Raw genomic sequence first — 18694 nt, 5'->3', positions numbered from 1 at the left:
CCTTTAGAATTGTTCTCTGGAAGGAGGACCTAATGAGGGCTGAGTGGCAGGGGAAAGCCACTGCAGAAGGGAAAATCAGTGGTGGAGTAGATGTTGGCCTTTAAGGAAAGGCTAACAGGGCTCAAGTTTTTCCACGAGAAACTAGCCAATGCCCATGATGAACAAAAGGTCTGATTTGACCTCGCCACATATGCTAACACATAGTAAAAAACACCATTGAAGACAAGGCCAATCTTTCACTTTTCGAACTCTCTCTCAAGCAGTTATTTCCCTAATCCACATCTCCCCAGTAAAATCAATGGAAAGACCAAGGGGTCAGCAGCAGCATGGAACTTTCAAATCCTTGTGAGCCAAAACAAAATATTTTCTCTTGTTGTTTTTTATACTCAGATGAAGCAGCTTTTGTGGTTATTAAATGCCCCCACTATGCTCCGACGTTTAGTCATCTATATAAGCTGTTTATGGCATACTGCCTACTGTACTCTTCTACCATGACATTATCCCTTAATTTTTCTAATGAATAGCATTTTTACTGTAGTAACCCGTGCAGTAAATTATTTATGCTGGTTACAGTTGGTTGTTACAAAACAGACTGAAGAGACAGTGTAGTGAGCAGACCATGTTATTAAAAAATAGATTGGCAGTTCAGTAACTACCAGCAATTTTAAGCTTAGTTCATACTGTCATTTTTTAGCTTTAAAATGTCGCCAACCAGATTATTTGAAATCATAAGGGACTTGAGGTTACACACGAAAGGATTGAAGTCAGAACTTGTGACTGATGTTCAGCTTTCCTGTTTCATTCTCACCTCCTGCCTCCTGCAACCTCCCTTCCTCCCCCTCAGCAATATTGTTTCTCAAAAGAGCACCCCCGCCAGATATACCTTCTTCTGTTTTCAGAGACCTGTGCCCGGGTATCTTGCACTGTGATCTCTAAGTAACAGACTCTCAAGTACAGCTCTGCAGTAGTGAATTAAATGTCCTGTCACAGTAGTAATACAATGCAGATAAACCAGAGAGGACCAGCCTTCTGCTCTGCAGTGCTGCAATGAATGGGATCCTTGTGACTTTCAGAGTGCATTCAGTGCAGCACAACAGAACAGAGGCGCAGTGCCGAGACTGAATAAGCAATAGATGGTGGGGGAGCACTACATGTGAGAAGATGACTCTCTACTATGTGGCAGTATTATGGAAGTCTGTATAGTGTACACTTCAGGAAAGTGCTGATCACAGCTAGTGGTGCCACAGTGAAGGAGGTACTGCAGTACTGTTTAAATTTTAATTGATGGATGCAACATTGTGTCTAAACCTCATCCTGCAGGTGATAGAGGCAAGTTAATACTCTCCTTTCTCTGTGCAAAGAAACAGCCACAGCCCCCTGGCCTCGCTGAGGAAATGACAGTGAGCTGGGGAAAGTTTTTGCAGTTCAGCTTCCAGCTGAAGTTTAACCTTACAGTTTCTCAGACGGGCTAGGAAATAGCATAAAGAGGGAGAGCAATTATTGCTGACTGCAGGCTTAACACTGTTAGCTCCAGGCTGGGTAGAAGGGGATCCAAGTGTCTCTCTTTGGCAGAGGGAAATAGACTCTGGGATACAGGAGAACCTGTAGGGAAATCCTAGGAACAGCCAATCATGGGCTGAAATCTTAGGCTGAAGTGTAATGTTCTGTTGTTGGTATTTAAGATCCCTGTAAGGCCAAAGCCCAAGGAGAGGAGACTCTGGATTACATCAAGAGTTTGTATTTCCTGTGCACAGCAGAGCAGGAACGTCATTTGTTTACAGGGTCATTGCCCCATGTTGTTCCCCCACACTCCAAAACTGGCAGTTTGAGAGTGATGACATACATAGGGTGGCAATTTCTGGAAGGCTTTGGATGTGATTCACTGAAACTTTAACAGGTTTCCTGGATTGGCTTTTTCTGTGCCATCCACTACCACTTACATATCAGCTAAATTATAGAATGTCCCTATTCAGCGTGCAGCTGTGTGTGTTACTGATGTAACCAAAAATGCCAATGTGTTTCAATTCGGGCTTATGACACTTGGGACATTTTATGTCAGGAACAAGCGGGCATTTGTCTGGGGTCTGCCCACAAAGGCACAACAGTAGAGATGTAGTAACTCTTTATCCGAGCTCCAGGTTTGGAAGCAGAAGGCTTACGTAACCCCCCAGCTGGGATTTCTGTATTCTCATTTAGCCATTTGCTGCACAGACATCTTATTAGAGACAGCCAGCAAAATAAGGGCCCAATAGAAAAAGGATCTTTTTTTATTTGGGAATGGGTACCATTAAGTGCACAGTGTTAAACTGCTCTTGTGTAGCTGAACTGTGTTATTTCCATACACAAAATTATAAAGATAGTTAAGGCTGGAAGGGTATTAAAAGTTACTCCAGCTGTCACCCAGACATCTGCAAACCTCCCTATCGCACAATTCTATGAACAGTCTCAGGCCCTCCACCAGAGAAAGTCTGAAAATGCACAATTACAGCATGGGTCCACTTTTTATTCTTACTAGCCCAAGGGCAAGGAGGGAAAAAGGAGGGGAAGGTACCACCCCATCTTCCCTCCCTCTGAACAGCATGGAAATTAAATCCATTCCATGGAGGAAACAGCTAGTACTTTAGTGACCAGAGTACTGGGTCAGCTCAAGGTTCCTAGCACTCTGTCACAGGGCTCAACAATGGCTCAGATGCAGTACCAATTCATTTCAGGGCTTACCTTTCTCAAAATTAATTCAGTCTGGAAATCAGCCAAACCACAGTAATTAACAGACACTAGCTAATAGCATCAGAAGATAAAGGCTAGCTGGTCGATTGGAGTTCTAATTGCATGTTAAAGGCTGAAGAAGCAAATCTGTTTTGACTATGCAAATGGTTCTAGTGTTAGAAGTCAAGAAGATTGAAAGCAAAGATATGAATCAGATATGTTATTCTATAAAAGAAATGGGAAATGTTCTTTGTCTAACTCATTAGCAGCAACAAGAAGTTTCTTCAAAGCAACACTGGGACCATAAACCCTGTGAAAATATCAGGCTTCCTGACCTATGGGGAGTTTGTGAGAAACTAAGTATTTACAATTCTGGATCAAACATACCTTGGGCCTTAAAGGAACACTATCAACAACTCAAAATCTAGTCACTTTCAATTTTCAGGTAGTTATCAGGTTGTAAATCTGCCCATACTTTCTGTTATGTTATAGTAACATTATCCTAACCTTTTTTCGTCCCACAAGCCACCCTCCCCACAAAAAGAAAAGGGGAAATTGACTGATTGACCATGCAGGGGAAACATTGAAACTGACTGTTGATAAAGTGCTGCCAAATGCATGAACTAAACAAACAAAAGAGGTAATTATTTTTCATGACTCTCTTTCAGCCATAGCAATCTTAGGTGTTGCTTGTAAGAGCAGTGTGGAAACATTTCCAAACAAGGTGAGATTTTAAGTAGACATTATCCCATTAAAAATGAGCATTCAAACACAGAATTTCAGAAAGCCCTTGGGGGACTAAGGAAGCTGTTGCCCTCAGACATTTACTTTATTTTTCTCCCACATGGTCTCTACAAAACCAGGTCTAGCCAGTACCAGGCCATACACATGGGTGATAAATATAAACACTCCTGTAGGATGGGAGCAGCACTCCATACCTGCAATACACTAAGAGCCCAATCTCACAAATGACTTGCACTGCCAGTGACCTCAAGGCGCTCTTTTTGCAGCCAGGAGGAGGAGAAGGCAGAGGGCCACTAAGCTGGTTCTGCACCTCCTATGATTGCCCATACACAAAGCTGACCTTATGGTTGCTTTGTGCCAGTGGGGCAGCACAAAGTACTTGTAGCAGGTACAAGGAACCAGCCTTTACTCTTTAATATTGTTAGCCAATATGATAAGTTACTCAGAATGTTTTGCATTCATGCTAAGCTGTATAACTATGAATTGTATTCCCCACAATGCTCTGTACTCACATTAAGCTTTATTGTGAAAACGTACTAGCTGGTAAAACTGTATGTAACCTCTGTTGTTTGTGTATGCAGAACCCGTCAGAAGCAATGCCAAATATAAATGGTGTGTTAAGCACAGTTGGTTATCTTCTAGGGAAAATTGGTACAATTAGTAGAGATGTCTTTCAAAATATGCAGAAAACTAGATAAGAAAAGCAATGACAGGCTTGTGGTAATATAGTAAAATCTGTGAAATCTTCTCTCTGTTGTAAACAAGTGGGGTATAAATATGGGCAAAATTTAGTTCAAGATTTTGGAACAGAGTGAAAATGTAAACAGCAAGCCTATTCTTCAGATTGGGTGAAGCATTAACCCTTTCTGTATTGAGCCAATTTATCTATGCTTAATAACTTGATTGAGCTGAGTTATCTGATATCTTATCAATACAGAATTGAGAGCACTGGTATCGATGACATCCATAACAATATCCATTCTGGTACCTTTAAGAATTTAGGGCAGGGATTGGCAACCTTTCAAAAGTGGTGTGCTGAGTCTTCATTTATTCACTCTAATTTAAGGTTTCGCGTGCCAGTAATACATTTAAACATTTTTAGAAGGTCTCTTTCTATAAATCTATAATATATAACTAAACTATTGTTGTATGTAAAGTAAATAAGGTTTTTAAAATGTTTAAGAAGTTTCATTTAAAATTCAATTAAAATGCAGAGCCCCCAGGACCGGTGGCCAGGACCCAGGCAGAGTAAGTGCCACTGAAAATCAGCTCGCGTGCTGCCTTTGGCACACGTACCGTAGGTTGCCTACCCCTGGCCTAGGGAATATCCAAGTATGTGACTACATTTGAGCTCCCGGATTTCACTTTGTTTTTTACTTATAGATGTTTGAATTTAATGTTGAGATAGGCTCTCTGAAAATAAATTCCATTATATACTATATGAGAATCCTCATCTAATTCCTATATAAAAGGACTGTCCATCATCCAAGGCATATCATCAAATTAATCTACCTTGTCCATATGGGTAAGAATGCAGAAAGAACATATGGTGCAACTCTGAGTTTGAAGTTTCAGGGCATCTATTTAATGGTAAGAAAATTTGCTTTGTAGGGACAAGTGAAGAGTGACTAGGAAATCCCGACTGAGCCACAAAGGTGCTAGCTCAGGGAAAGGCACATACCATCGTAAGAGATTGTATCTGAGATCCCTTGTCATTGAAGACACTACTGCCCAGTTATTGACCATGGTGTCCATTATGAATGCTTATCTTTGGCTCAAGAAGCGAAGGACAGCTCACATTAAATCTTGGGTGGTACAGCCAGCAATAACAATGGATAATAGTTCTGCTGAACAATATTAACTACATGCATCTACAGATTTTCTGACAATACAATTAGGACAGATGTTCTAGAGTTGACTTCCTATCCCTTTCCCCTCAAAGATGAGTTCCAGTTCAATTGATAAGGTTCTTCCCATGTGATGGGATGTGGGGACTGTGTCCAGTGGGGAGGTGAGTATACCCTATCCTTCAAGCCACCCTCTGTCTCCAGGCAGTGAGGCCTAAGGGCTAACATCAACCAAGTGACCCTTTTCTGCAGGGCTATAAAGCCTAGAGGCCAAAGTCAATAAGGCTACGCTGGTTTCCCGGCAGCCAGGCCTAGTAGCCAGAATCTATAGAGATACCCTGATTTACAGGGTGGCATGGCCTGATGGCCTGAAAAGGGGTGGACCACCACCCGGGGGCGGGGGGGGGAGGAGGGTTTGGTAGCTGGGGTAGGGGGACCTGGGCCCTCCCTACTCCCCGGGTCCCAGCCCAGGGCCTTGGAGGCAGCAAGTAATTTCGCCACTGAGTCAGAGGGGATCCAACCACAAGACACCAACTATGCTTGGGACTATGGCTAGTCCCTCCCCTGGGCTATTTCCTACTGTCACTCCTGCATCCGTGGCCTGGGTGACTTCGGGGTTCCCAGGTTCCTCTGCCTGGGCTGGTTGTGGTGGTGCCCAAGTCCCTGGGGTGTCTGCAGGTATCAGGGCATTTGCCGGGGTCTCAGCACCTCTGGCTTCCGCTTTCAGGGGCTGCCACTGCTCTGAGGCAGGAGTCTGCAACAGATGTCCTTCCTCTCCGGCGGTCAGCTCAGAGTGAGCTGGGCTGCTCCTTTTTGGTGACTTGTACTGCACTTGGTGCATGCCCAGTAGGAATGTGGGGGCATGGCTTCCTCAGCCCAAAATGAGGAGTTAACCCTTTCCTGTCCAGTGCGGGGTGAGTGCACCCCATCACACCCTGTATGAAAGGCAATGTGTTTCAGTGGATAGGAACTCAGTTGAGTTGGATTCAGAAGAGCTGGTTCTGCATTGGCTCTGCACTGATCTGCTGGGTGACTTTGAGCAAGTTTCTCCACCTCCCTGTGCCTCAGTTTCTCCATATTTAAAATGGAAATAACCATACTTATCTGCTTTGTGAAGCTCTTAGATCTAGGGATAAAAGGCACTACATAAGACCTAGGTATATATATTTTTCTGCCTTTTGAGGTATTAAGTGGTCACAAGATGTTTCCTTGCACACAGGGATACTTACCCGTTCTTGTCTACATCCTGGGCAGTTGTGTCTATTCCAGGACTATCTCTAGCATTCTGGCACATCTGATCTACTTTCTTTCATATCTCAACGAGGCTTTGCCATAAGTATAAGGTTTATATTATGAAGTGATGTTGCTATGAATTGAGGAAAAAAACTCCAAGTATCTTTGATTCAGCAAGCTTGGAATAGATGTTACGCAGACACTGCTTAGCCTAAGGAAAGGGATTAAAGGACTCAGATGATTTACTCAAACAGTAAAAGATACTGAGATGTGCGTAGTCCTAGTGGCAAGTCTGAATACACATAAATTACCCTCATCAGCAATGAGCAGAAATCAGACAAGGAGTCACAGATACTCATTGTTGCTTGTGGATATTTTCTTTTTCTAAAACCTTTGACTTCCCAACCTCCATCCTTCATAATCTGCCTCCCGTTATGAGACATTTGCAGTAATAAAAATGCGTAGTTTTGTTTCTGAAATTAAGTATATGCCAATCGTTAGATGATCATTTTTAACATGGATGAAACTTGTCTTGATTTTGTGGCCAGGGTATCTAGAGTGGCTACGGATAATCATAAGGCGTAGGAACACATTTAACATATTCCTATTGCTCTTTTCTCAGCTGTCATTGATACTGAGTAGCTGAACTTTTATAAAAACATGTATCAGTTATGGTAGCTGAATGAGAAACTGAACTCTGCTCTGCTGACTGTATAAAGACTGCGCTACATACAGATTTTGTACCAATATATCAAGTATAGTTAGGGGTGCCAAACTGAAATAAATATATTGGCATAATCCTCAGTGTGGATGCAGTTATACCAGAATAAAGGTGTCTTGTATTTATATAGCTTGTTCCCCTTTCCATACAGGACTAGCTATACTAGTCTAAGCAGTTACACCGGTAAAACTATGCTCACATTTAGGGGATGGTACTGTGTTAACTATATTGGTATAAAGTGGTACAACAGTTCTATACAGACAAAACCTAAAAGGTGTGCAAAACTGCTTTCAAGGATCTGTATCATGTACCTCATAGTAGTATTAGTCTGAAAAAAACCATGCATGTTAATGGGTCACATGTCTATTCTACATAAGAACACGGTAAAGAGAAAGTCCTTAATAAATTCCTGTTGCTGAGCTATCTTGCAGCAAGTCAGGATACACTCAGCACACTGCAGCCGCAGCAGAAGCTTTTCCCATGATCTGCACATCACTGGTAATTCATCTGCATCTTTAACCAGTACCATCAAGTCATCCAATTCACCTCACGTTTATAGCTTTGGAGATCTTGTAAATTCACCCTACTTAATCCTATTGCGGTTTTATAATAAAGTGGGGTTTAATGCCTCCTTTCTGTGAAACTTTGACTTTAAATAAAGTTGAACTGGTAGTTAAATAACTGATACCTAAAGATCTTTGCTATCAACATTTCAACACTCATCTTTAGGAATATTCTCCTGGCAATAACATTAGTCTACTTGATCCCTAGGCTGGTCTGACTTTCTTCTGTTTTCATCATCAGCCTCCATCTGCAATATCGTCTTGATTTTATTTAACTTCCCTTGCCAGACTGGGATTTACTACATACTTTCAGCTTTGCCAACCATTACATAAATACTGTATCATCAAAATAGCTAATGGCTTAGCAGTAGCCAAATGGTGGTGGGCAAATCAGGAGAAAGTCCAGAGTATGAATTCCCTTCTGTGTATGGCCTGGAATCTGTTGGAGCAAAGATGAGCTTTTACATGCATGAACAGTTATAGGGCTTGACCGTTTCATTTTTAGGCATATATTTAAATATTTACACCCTCTTTCCATTTTAAGAGCCAATATGTTCTTTAAAAAAAAAAAAGTGACTGTAGCTACTGCCAGGAGACCTGCACATTCACAGATCAGCGATCACACCCTTATTCCCCAATTGCTGCACTGGGAATGTGGTATGCCTGAGAATGACAGCAGACTTCCCGGTGCCATATCATCCTTCTCAGAAGAACCACAATTCAGAAGCAGTGCGTGCAGAAAAGATGCTGAAGATTTCACAAAACACCTACCCGACAAGCATATCAGCCACTGATGCTGTGGTTGGCAGTGCCCGAATCCTTGCAAGGGAACTGTGAGATCTCTGTTAGAGTGGTGTAAAAAGATCTGAGTCATAATGCATCTCTTGCACATAGATGTGCTTCATTACCATCAAAAGCACCAGCCCTTCAACAATTTACACTCCCAGAGAATCTAATGCAAGTGTCCCATCTAGTGGCCCACTATGGTAATACTCTAGTCTCCAAGTGTATTGAATATTTTCTTGTACAACTAATGGCCCAGATTTTCAGCCAGTGTGAAGCAGTGTGGCTTCACTGAAATACATTGATTTCACTCAGTTGATTTAATTGGAGCTATGCCAATTCACACCAGCTGAAAATCGGCCCTCTGTATGATTACAACTCACTGAGCAGGAGAATACAGGTAAAAATGCAGGGCTAACTTCTGTCTTATCTGTAAGGAAATGCATGCTAGGAGATGTTTCCAACTATTTCCCAGTAATCTGCACGCTCCTAACGGAGCACTGGACAAACAAGTATCCGTCTTAGCCGGTGCAGAATTGAATGCCAGCCTCTAATACCTGCTGAGCGTGAAACAATCAAGATGCTTGTCATCTAAAACTCAGGAATTATAATGGTAACGTTGACAAACCATTACTTAAGGCACCAGGAGTGGCTGCACTAATCAACAAAGGAAGTTGTTTCCCAGTGTTAAATTCTCAGTTACTGGGTTGAAAATATGACAGCCATTGCTAATGAAGCAACTTATTTAAAGAAAATGAACAACATCCTTTTGATGGGGTGGATTATAGCTGCATTAACTTTGATGCAAGTATGGTCTTCACAGCAGCAATTCTTTTTGTCAGGGCCAGATTAAAGCAATCTAAACCCTAGGCACACCATAGCACAGGGTCATCCCATGGCTCCACCTCCATCTCCCTGCCCCTGAGCTGTCACCCTGTTCCACTGGGAGTGGTCGTAGCATGGGGCTCTCATCTCTGCCAGAGGAACCGTAATGAAGACCTCTTTTGCTTGAGTGCAACAGGGGTAGCAACAAGAAAAGGAGTACTTGTGGTACCTTAGAGACTAACCAATTTATTTGAGCATAAGCTTTCGTGAGCTACAGCTCACTTCATCGGATGCATAGAAGTAGAAAATGCAGTGAGGATGTTTTTATACACACAGACCATGAAAAAATGGGTGTTTATCACTTCAAAAGGTTTTCTCCCCCCACCCCACTCTCCTGCTGGTAATAGCTTATCTAAAGTGATCATTCTCCTTACCATGTGTATGTAATCAAGGTGGGCCATTTCCAGCACAAATCCAGGGTTTAACAAGAATGTCTGAGGAACGGGGGGGAGGAGGGGGGAGGAAAAAACAAGGGGAAATAGAAAAGGAGTACTTGTGGCACCTTAGAGACTAACCAATTTATTTGAGGGGAAATAGGTTACCTTGCATAATGACTTAGCTACTCCCAGTCTCTATTCAAGCCTAAGTTAATTGTATCCAATTTGCAAATGAATTCCAATTCAGCAGTCTCTCGCTGGACTCTGGTTCTGAAGTTTTTCTGTTGTAATATCGCAACTTTCATGTCTGTAATCGCGTGACCAGAGAGATTGAAGTGTTCTCCGACTGGTTTATGAATGTTATAATTCTTGACATCTGATTTGTGTCCATTTATTCTTTTACGTAGAGACTGTCCAGTTTGACCAATGTACATGGCAGAGGGGCATTGCTTGCACATGATGGCATATATCACATTGGTGGATGTGCAGGTGAACGAGCCTCTGATAGTGTGGCTGATGTTAATAGGCCCTGTGATAGTGCCCCCTGAATAGATATGTGGGCACAGTTGACAACGGGCTTTGTTGCAAGGATAGGTTCCTGGATTAGTGGTTCTGTTGTGTGGTATGTAGTTGCTGGTGAGTATTTGCTTCAAGTTGGGGGCGGTCTGTAGGCAAGGACTGGCCTGTCTCCCAAGATTTGTGAGAGTGATGGGTCATCCTTCAGGATAGGTTGTAGATCCTTGATAATGTGTTGGAGAGGTTTTAGTTGGGGGCTGAAGGTGACGGCTAGTGGCGTTCTGTTATTTTCTTTTTTGGGCCTGTCCTCTGGTAGGTGACTTCTGGGTACTCTTCTGGCTCTGTCAATCTGTTTCTTCACTTCAGCAGGTGGGTATTGTAGTTGTAAGAATGCTTGATAGAGATCTTGTAGGTGTTTGTCTCTGTCTGAGGGGTTGGAGCAAATGCGGTTGTATCGTAGAGCTTGGCTGTAGACAATGGACCGTGTGGTGTGGTCTGGGTGAAAGCTGGAAGCATGTAGGTAGGAATAGCTGTCAGTAGGTCTCCGGTATAGGGTGGTGTTTATGTGACCATCGCTTATTAGCACCATAGTGTCCAGGAAGTGGATCTCTTGTGTGGACTGGTCCAGGCTGAGGTTGATGGTGGGATGGAAACTGTTGAAATCATGGTGGAATTCCTCAAGGGCTTCTTTTCCATGGGTCCAGATGATGAAGATGTCATCAATATAGCGCAAGTAGAGTAGGGGTTTTAGGGGACGAGAGCTGAGGAAGCGTTGTTCTAAGTCAGCCATAAAAATGTTGGCATACTGTGGGGCCATGCGGGTACCCATAGCAGTGCCGCTGATTTGAAGGTATACATTGTCTCCAAATGTGAAATAGTTATGGGTGAGGACAAAGTCATAAAGTTCAGCCACCAGGTTAGCCGTGACATTATCGGGGATACTGTTCCTGACGGCTTGTAGTCCATCTTTGTGTGGAATGTTGGTGTAGGGGTAGCAACAATGGTCCTTCTTGCTGCTCATCCCCTGTGGAGGAGCAGGAATTGCAGCGGGGGGGTACACTTAACCCAGCAACTAGGGTAAATCTGCTCGGGTCTGGCTTCCTTCACTCTTCTCCTGCCACACGCCAGATTCCTCTGCTGGGCTGTCTAGTAGAGCTCCAGAGAGCAGAGGGAGTTATCACATCTCCCTGAGATCATAGGTAATTATTCAGACCTCTCAGTGCTCTTGTTTCAGGTTGTCTGCAGACTCAAATAGGCATCACTGCACTGGTTACACTTAGGTAACATTTTCAAGCTTTTCTTTGCAACGATGAAGGCTAGAAACTTACTGTGTTTTAAAGTGAAAGCTGGGATTCTCCCTCATGATATGACTCCAAGAGCTGTGGCCCTAGGCTTGAGCCTCTAGTGTCTATACCTTAATCTAGTTTTGCTTTCGGTCATTCATGGGCTTGATACATTGTGATATTAAAGGGACCACACACAACATCTGCCAATAAACATTCCCAGCGGTTCAACATACTACTTAGAACAAAATACTCCGGGAACAGGTTAGTGCTTCCTGTTATGAAGTGAAGAAATCTGACAAGAAGAAGTCACTGCAGGAAGGTAAAGATGCACACAGAAAAATAAGAAGTCACTATAACCCATTGGCCTCATGTCTTCTGGATTCAGTTCTTGCCATCTCCAATTTATTTAATATTTTGAGATTAGTCATCCCGGTATATTCAAAACCTTAAATATATAATGCACCCTTTTTGTTTTTCATTTATGCTGATTACACTCACTTGTTTTGAAATTGATATCCTGGGAAATTTGCACTGAAGATAGTTGTGGCCAAGGGGATTTAATATCATGTGTACTACAACAGAATTCCTTGCTTATTAAAAACATTAATCCAGCAGCCAAAAAGTTTATTATCCTATTGTGCATGAGATTTCTCATTTTTTCCTTTTCCCTTTTAGAAGGAATAGGCATGGAGATATTTTTGCTTGGCCCATTACAATTCATAAACTTCCCGCTCCCCATTCTTCCAAATATGAACTAGACTGGAGTGGTTTCTAATGTTGGCTTTGTGAATTTTCCATAGAGAAATGGAAACCCTTTACCTATTCTTCATGCTGTGCAGTGCAATGGAGAGGTCAAACAGGGCGCTACATGTGTATCTAGCGCATGGAGTATGAAAATGTGTGTCATGTTCAGTTTTAAACATCAACTTTTTTGAACATAAAAAGAATTATAAATATTCTCTTCTTTTAAAGGTACACATGCCATATGCTTATCTATACTGCACACTGTTTATATGCTGTCTGGTCTCTTCATGAGTAACTTGTATCGGTAGCTTCTCAGGGAATGAAGAACTCCTTTACAATCAGATTAGGTTTTAAATGAGAAAGTTTCGTTTACACCAGATGACAATGAAAACTCTGAAGTTAGCTAGCAGGATCTTGTCTATGCAAAGTTATTCAAGGATTACAACAAAAGTTACCATTAAGTTAATGAAGCATCCATCTTTCCTTCACAGCAGTCTTGGGTTCAAACTGGACATAAGTGAGGAAATACTTTGGTGCCTCATCGAGAGCTGTGCAAAATATTTTGTTGATAAATTCTAAGATGGGCAAGTCCCCTTATGAAATTCTATTCTGTTTTGCCAGGAAAAAAATGCAGATTGTGGCACTGTAACTGCTTTGCACTTAGAGAATGCAAAAAGTGGTGGTGGAGAACTGAAGACCAAAGGAAAAATCCATTGGCTGACACATACTCTGATGAGCTAAGCATTATCCATGTGATCAGCTGTGCTCATTCTTCACAAGGAGAACTTGGAGACAGAGGGAGGGAGCTCTGCCAGGTATCTGAGGGGAACAGCACAACTAAATCTACGTCCATTTTGTTGTAGCTGTAAAGAGAACATAATGAGCCTTTTCAGGTTTTATTATTATTGGAGGCGGTGGAGAGCGGGGACTTGGGGAGCGCAAGGATGTGGTAGTGAACTTCAAGCACGCGAAGCAAATGATGTAAAAAAAATCAAATTTTAAATTGTATAAACATCAACTAACAGAAGCAAAACAAAAGGAGACCATTCATATCCAAGGGAAACGGAACACTAGGCTTCAGCTATGGAAAATCCTGGGCTGTCTGGCATTCAGAGAGCTGGTAACATAGGCCCCAGTCCAGCAAAGCACTCAAACAAGGGCTCAACTTTAAGCATGTGAATAATAACCATCCCTATTCAGCAAAGCCTGTGTTTAATTTTGAGCCCTTCCTTAAGTGTCAGGACCCTGGGCGAAGGTAGGCAAGACTAGTGGCAGGAGGTTGAGAGCCAGAAACTGAAGCCAGGGTTAGAGCTGGTGTCTGAGTCAAGAGTCAGTCTGAGGGCAAAGCCGGAGTCCGAGTCAGATGTCAAGCTGAGAGTCAGAGCCAGAGACAGTCAGGAATCGGGTCAAGGGTGAATACCAGGAGTTCAGGTTCAGGGGGTCCATCAGGCTTCAGGATCCAAGTCAGAGCTGAGATCAATACCAGGAGTTCAGAAGCAGAGTGGTCATGACAGCTAGTTAGGAATCTACATTGTTGCCTGGACACTTCCTGGTAAGCCCCATGGGCTTATATGGGATCAAGGAGCTAATTAGGGATCACTAAAACCACTCTCAGATCACTTGAGGTGGAACTTCCAATGGCATGCAATCCCTGAAAATTGTGGGTCGCAGGCAGTGGCTATGTTACAGCTGCCACCAGGTGGCAGTGCAAGGTTGTGGGTTACCTAGTAGCTCTCCAGGCCTGGGTTCAAGTTCCACTGATTCTTACATCACCACCTATCTGGGTGGGCTGCATGGAAGGCTGCCATAAGGTCAGGTGTATGGACCTGGAACATCAGCTTCCAGGATCAGTACTTGGGGCCATACCCTTCCCAATCAATGAGATACCAGATCACATATCTGTTGTGACTCTGGGCCTTTACTGCGGGGGAAGGTGGTTGCGTTCAGAGGGGTTGTTGATGTATGGCTACTGGGTGTAGTCTGAAAGATCTAGGTAATTGGAGCCAAACAGCCTTGAGGTTGATCACTTGGCTGGTATGGGCTGAGATAATGGTGGTCCAGTTGGGTATGAGCAAAAGTACTGGTGGTCCAATCTGCAATAGGGCTGGTCCATGCAGAGGAGTTGTGTTGACAGCTACTCATTCTGTCCCACAGCAAACACCGGGCCTCCCCGACATCGACAATCAGTGGGTCATTGCAGTTCTTTGCATTCTCAAGATGTATTTTAAGCTCCTCCTGGACCTCGTGCATCTGCCAGACCCAGCTGGTGGCTGCAGGGTTCATAGAAGTAGTAAGTATGGCTGGATAGAGACAGGGATGGATCCAAAGTTCATTGAACTGAGATGCCCAAGGCTTGTGCCATATTGGAATCTATAAAATTGTCTGAGTCCATGAGCGTCCTCTGCTGGAGTTTATTGAGGCTTCTCTGTGACATTCAGACAAACCTGGACTTGCAACTGGAGTGAGGGCTTGTGCCTTGGACGTGCTTTAGTAAGAAGTGGGGGGCAACCAGTGGGATGGAAACCGCAGGACCTCTCAGGCCAGCTCCTGCCTGCCACCACGCCTGGGCTTGGGCATTTCCTGATGTTTTCTGTGTAAGATCCCATGAGGGAGAGTCAGTCAGAGGAAGTTCGGATTTTTCTCTACAGTAGAAACACAAGCTGTGGTATAGGAAGTACTCCCTCTCCTCGGAGGTCATGTGACAATGGGCTCCATCGATTTGCATGTGTTCTAGGACTGGGCTGAAGACGGGCACTTGGGAACACCAGCTAGGTGGCAATGGAGCTCCCCTCCTTTCTTTGCTTAGGTCATGCAGCATGTTGTCTATGCGTCTGGTGACATCGAGGTTGGTGGAGGTTTTCACATGAGTTGCTCATCTTTGATCTCTCACATAATCCACACCAGAATAGGTAGGTCACTTCATTCCACTCTGTATCAGATACAGAGTCGCCTGACGTGGGTGGCATTGGAAGTGGCCAGTCCCTGCCCTTGACATAGCTTTTGCTGAGCTGCTTTGGCAGAGCAAGTATAGTGGAGTAATCGAAAATATAGGTAAAGGAAAGCATCCCAGTTTGACAGTGTCAAGTTCTATCATTTGAGTATGGGCAAAATCCAATCCAGCACTTCTCCCATCAGAAGACTAATTATGAGTCCTACTTTTGCCTGGTCATTGGGGTAGAACCAGGACAAAGCAGGAACAGCATGTAATACTAATTGAGGAAATACTTAAATTTTTGGCAGTCTCTGTTGAAATGCTCCAGGAGGGGAACTATAGACCCAGGGTCCAGATGCACAGCCACAGTGCATCTGAAGTGCTGTTTTTTTGTCCTGCACCTGGGAGGTCTGCTCTTGCAATGTCTGGTTCTTGGTGGCATACTCTGCCAGTTAGGCCCATAGCACTGTGTTTTCTTTGTGTAGCCATGGGATCTGTACCTGCAGGGCCCAGTTCTCAGATGAGACCTGCATAACTTGTGTTCCCAACATGAAAAGTTCTTCCTGGAGGCTGTTACTCCATTCAGATGTGCCTGGTGCCCTTTGGACGTGCCAAGATGTCCCCACAGGGCCAACTTTCTCCACAGCTTATGGAGTGGTCCAGACAAACTGTCAGGATTCTGGACAGAAGTAGTAGCGGGAGCTTGGGAGCAAAGAACCAAAACCAGGGGTCAGAGCTGATGTCTGAGACAAGAGTCAACATGAGGGTCAAAGCCAGAGCCTGAGTGAGTCAGGAGTCAAGCCAAGGATTAGAGCCGGAGTCAGAAATTGGATTGAGGGTCAATACCAGGTCTCAGGGTCAGTGTTGGAGTTCTGTGGGTCAACTGGAAGTCAGGATCTAAGTCGGAAGCTCTGGTCAATATTGAGAGTTAGAGGCAGAGAAGCAAGGTGATCATGGCAGCTAGCGAGGGATCCACATTGTTACCTGGACATTTTCTGGCATGCACGATGGCCTTATATAGGATCAAGGAGCCAATCAGGGATTACTAAAACAACGGTCCATTGGATCACTCAAGGCTTCCTTTTCTGCCAATAAACATCTCAGTGGATATTTTCAAAACCAACTCAAAGATTTAGCCACACAGATCGAGTTAATTTCTAATCGAGGTGGTATGGCTGAATCCCCTGAAAATCTCAACGTCTGGCTCTTTGTTTTTTCTCTAATTTTCCCATTCCTTCAGCCTTCTGCGACAGGTTTATCAGATTCTGCCATTCCCTTACAGATGAGCTGCAACTGATAATATATTCACTTAAAGTAACTGGGTACCTGCTAAAGAAACAAGAAAAAAAGATGACATTCACCCCAGCAGGAACCCTGAGAGCATCTGTGCCTGATGAATATACTGAGCTCAGCCCAAGGTGACAGTAATCTGTTTTACTGGTCTAGGAAGTGCTAAAGGAAAAGGGAACTTTTTTTAATAGACAGCATGCAGAGCTTTTAGATTTTGCCTGATTCTGTACTGTTGTATTTCCTTGATGATAAACTATTCACCTTAATTAATGAGAATTAAGCAGGTTTAAGAGGAGTAATACTGGTTATTGTCCTCATGAGATTTGGCTGTACTGAGGCCCTTGAATTTTCCAGATTTCAAAGGCTGAAGGCATCAGATGTTATCTCCAGCCTTTTTCTGTTAATTCTAGCCATCTAAACAGATTAAGTGAAACTTCTCCAGAAAGCACTGCATGAAAATCACCATGCATCTCTGAAACTGCAGGGATGCCATTACTTGTCAATCTCAAGAATGTTTTTTTTTTTCAGAATGTTAAATGAATTATTCTTCGTAGAAGATGCAGCCGTCAGCCCTGAAACTCTGAACCACTTTACCCAAGGAACATAAACAGCACAGACAGCATCACTGAAAGCTTCCTCACACCCCTCTGTAATATCCTTGTACCCATGTCTGGAGGGACCACTTCTGTGATGAAAGAATAATTCAGTCTCCTTGTCCATTCAGTTTTTAGCTTCTTAGTTCAGCCTGTTAACAGACACCCGTCTGTGCCAAATGCGGTGGTGGTGTTTGTGGAAGGCACACTTTTCTACTACAGACAAGACTCGGAATTCCAACTCATAAGCAGTCTCACAGTCCTCAGATGATAATGACTTCCAGTCACGAGCAACGTGGGCCAAATTCAAACCACTGACCTAGAGGTGAAAGGCTCCACTTGGATGTTCCCCAAGGTTTGGTTTCATAGACAGCCCAAAGCAAAACTTTAAGTTACTAACAGATACTGACGCTAATGGCTGGTAAGTAAGCTAAGCAACTCTGCCAAAAAGACAGACATACGCATGGCAGAGAGCTGTTGGCAGTACAGCAAGCAGAGATTGCACATATTTAGCGTCCATTGACAAATAGAACTACCCTACTGCAATGTCATGTTGGTTCAGAACCCTTTTTTGTTTCCTATAGTTCCATTGCGGGTGGGGGAGGGATAGCTAAGTGGTTTCAGCATTGGCCTGCTAAATCCAGCGTTGTGAGTTCAATCCTTGAGGGGGCCATTTAGGGTTCTGTGGCAAAAAATGGGGATTGGTCCTGCTTTGAGCAGGGGGTTGGACTAGATGACCTCCTGAGGTCCCTTCCAACCCTGATATTCTATGATTTTTGCTTGTCTTAGAATCTTAAGAAGAAACATTTCTTAATGGTTGTAAAGATGAGCGTCCCTCAGAACAGCGATGTCAGGATGAGGAGCACAAGAAAGTCTATGCTGGAACTTGCACAACAAGAAGGAGATTGTTACCACAGTTATTTACTGTGGTAGTTTTTGCAGCATTATTGCAACGTATCACTATACCAGTTTTATCCTTTTTCATTTGGCAAACACGAATTCCTTTCCCCTCTGCTTCTAATAGAGCATAAGCCAACATGATTGCATTTCAAATGGTTTCAAAGCAAGCCAATGGCAATAATAAAAAAATAACTGAAAAGTTCTCACAATTGCTTTAGCTTACCCAAAACTTAAAACCCGCCCAACAGGACCAACTTGCAGGGGTGGCACCAGACAGATAGGGGTTAGGTCTCTTCTTTCAAGCAGGTAAAACAAATAAAAAATAGTATCGGTAGGAGGTTGAAATGGGAGGGACTGGCTAGTCCCCTAAATAAATATATTACTTATGTGGTGGTAACATCCTAATTGTGTTATGCACTTTCCAAACACAGAGGAAGACAGTCCTTGCCCTGAAGAGTATGTACACTAAAGGCTGGTCTACACTGCAGCTGGAAGGTGCAACTGTCCCAAGTACAATCCTGTTGACAGTACTTAGGTCACTGTAACTTGCCTTGCTCAGGGCAGTGTCTTTTTC

The 18694-nt window shown here is 43.4% G+C and overlaps 1 protein-coding gene across 1 annotated transcript in view; it reads right to left on the bottom strand.

Annotated features, from left to right (window-relative positions):
- Nucleotides 1-8726, bottom strand: part of PHYHIPL (phytanoyl-CoA 2-hydroxylase interacting protein like) — a 194387-nt gene extending 185661 nt beyond the window's left edge. Inside the window, exon 1 of the mRNA XM_043550268.1 lies at nucleotides 8586-8726. Coding sequence (XP_043406203.1) covers nucleotides 8586-8706 — 121 coding nt within the window. The 5' untranslated portion in view covers nucleotides 8707-8726. The remainder of the gene's footprint in view (nucleotides 1-8585) is intronic.
- Nucleotides 8727-18694: the final 9968 nt, after the last annotated feature.

Source organism: Chelonia mydas, chromosome 7 (genome assembly GCF_015237465.2).
Source record: "Chelonia mydas isolate rCheMyd1 chromosome 7, rCheMyd1.pri.v2, whole genome shotgun sequence".
NCBI classification, from domain to species: Eukaryota; Metazoa; Chordata; order Testudines; family Cheloniidae; genus Chelonia; species Chelonia mydas.
This window is presented reverse-complemented; position numbering and strand designations above follow the sequence as displayed.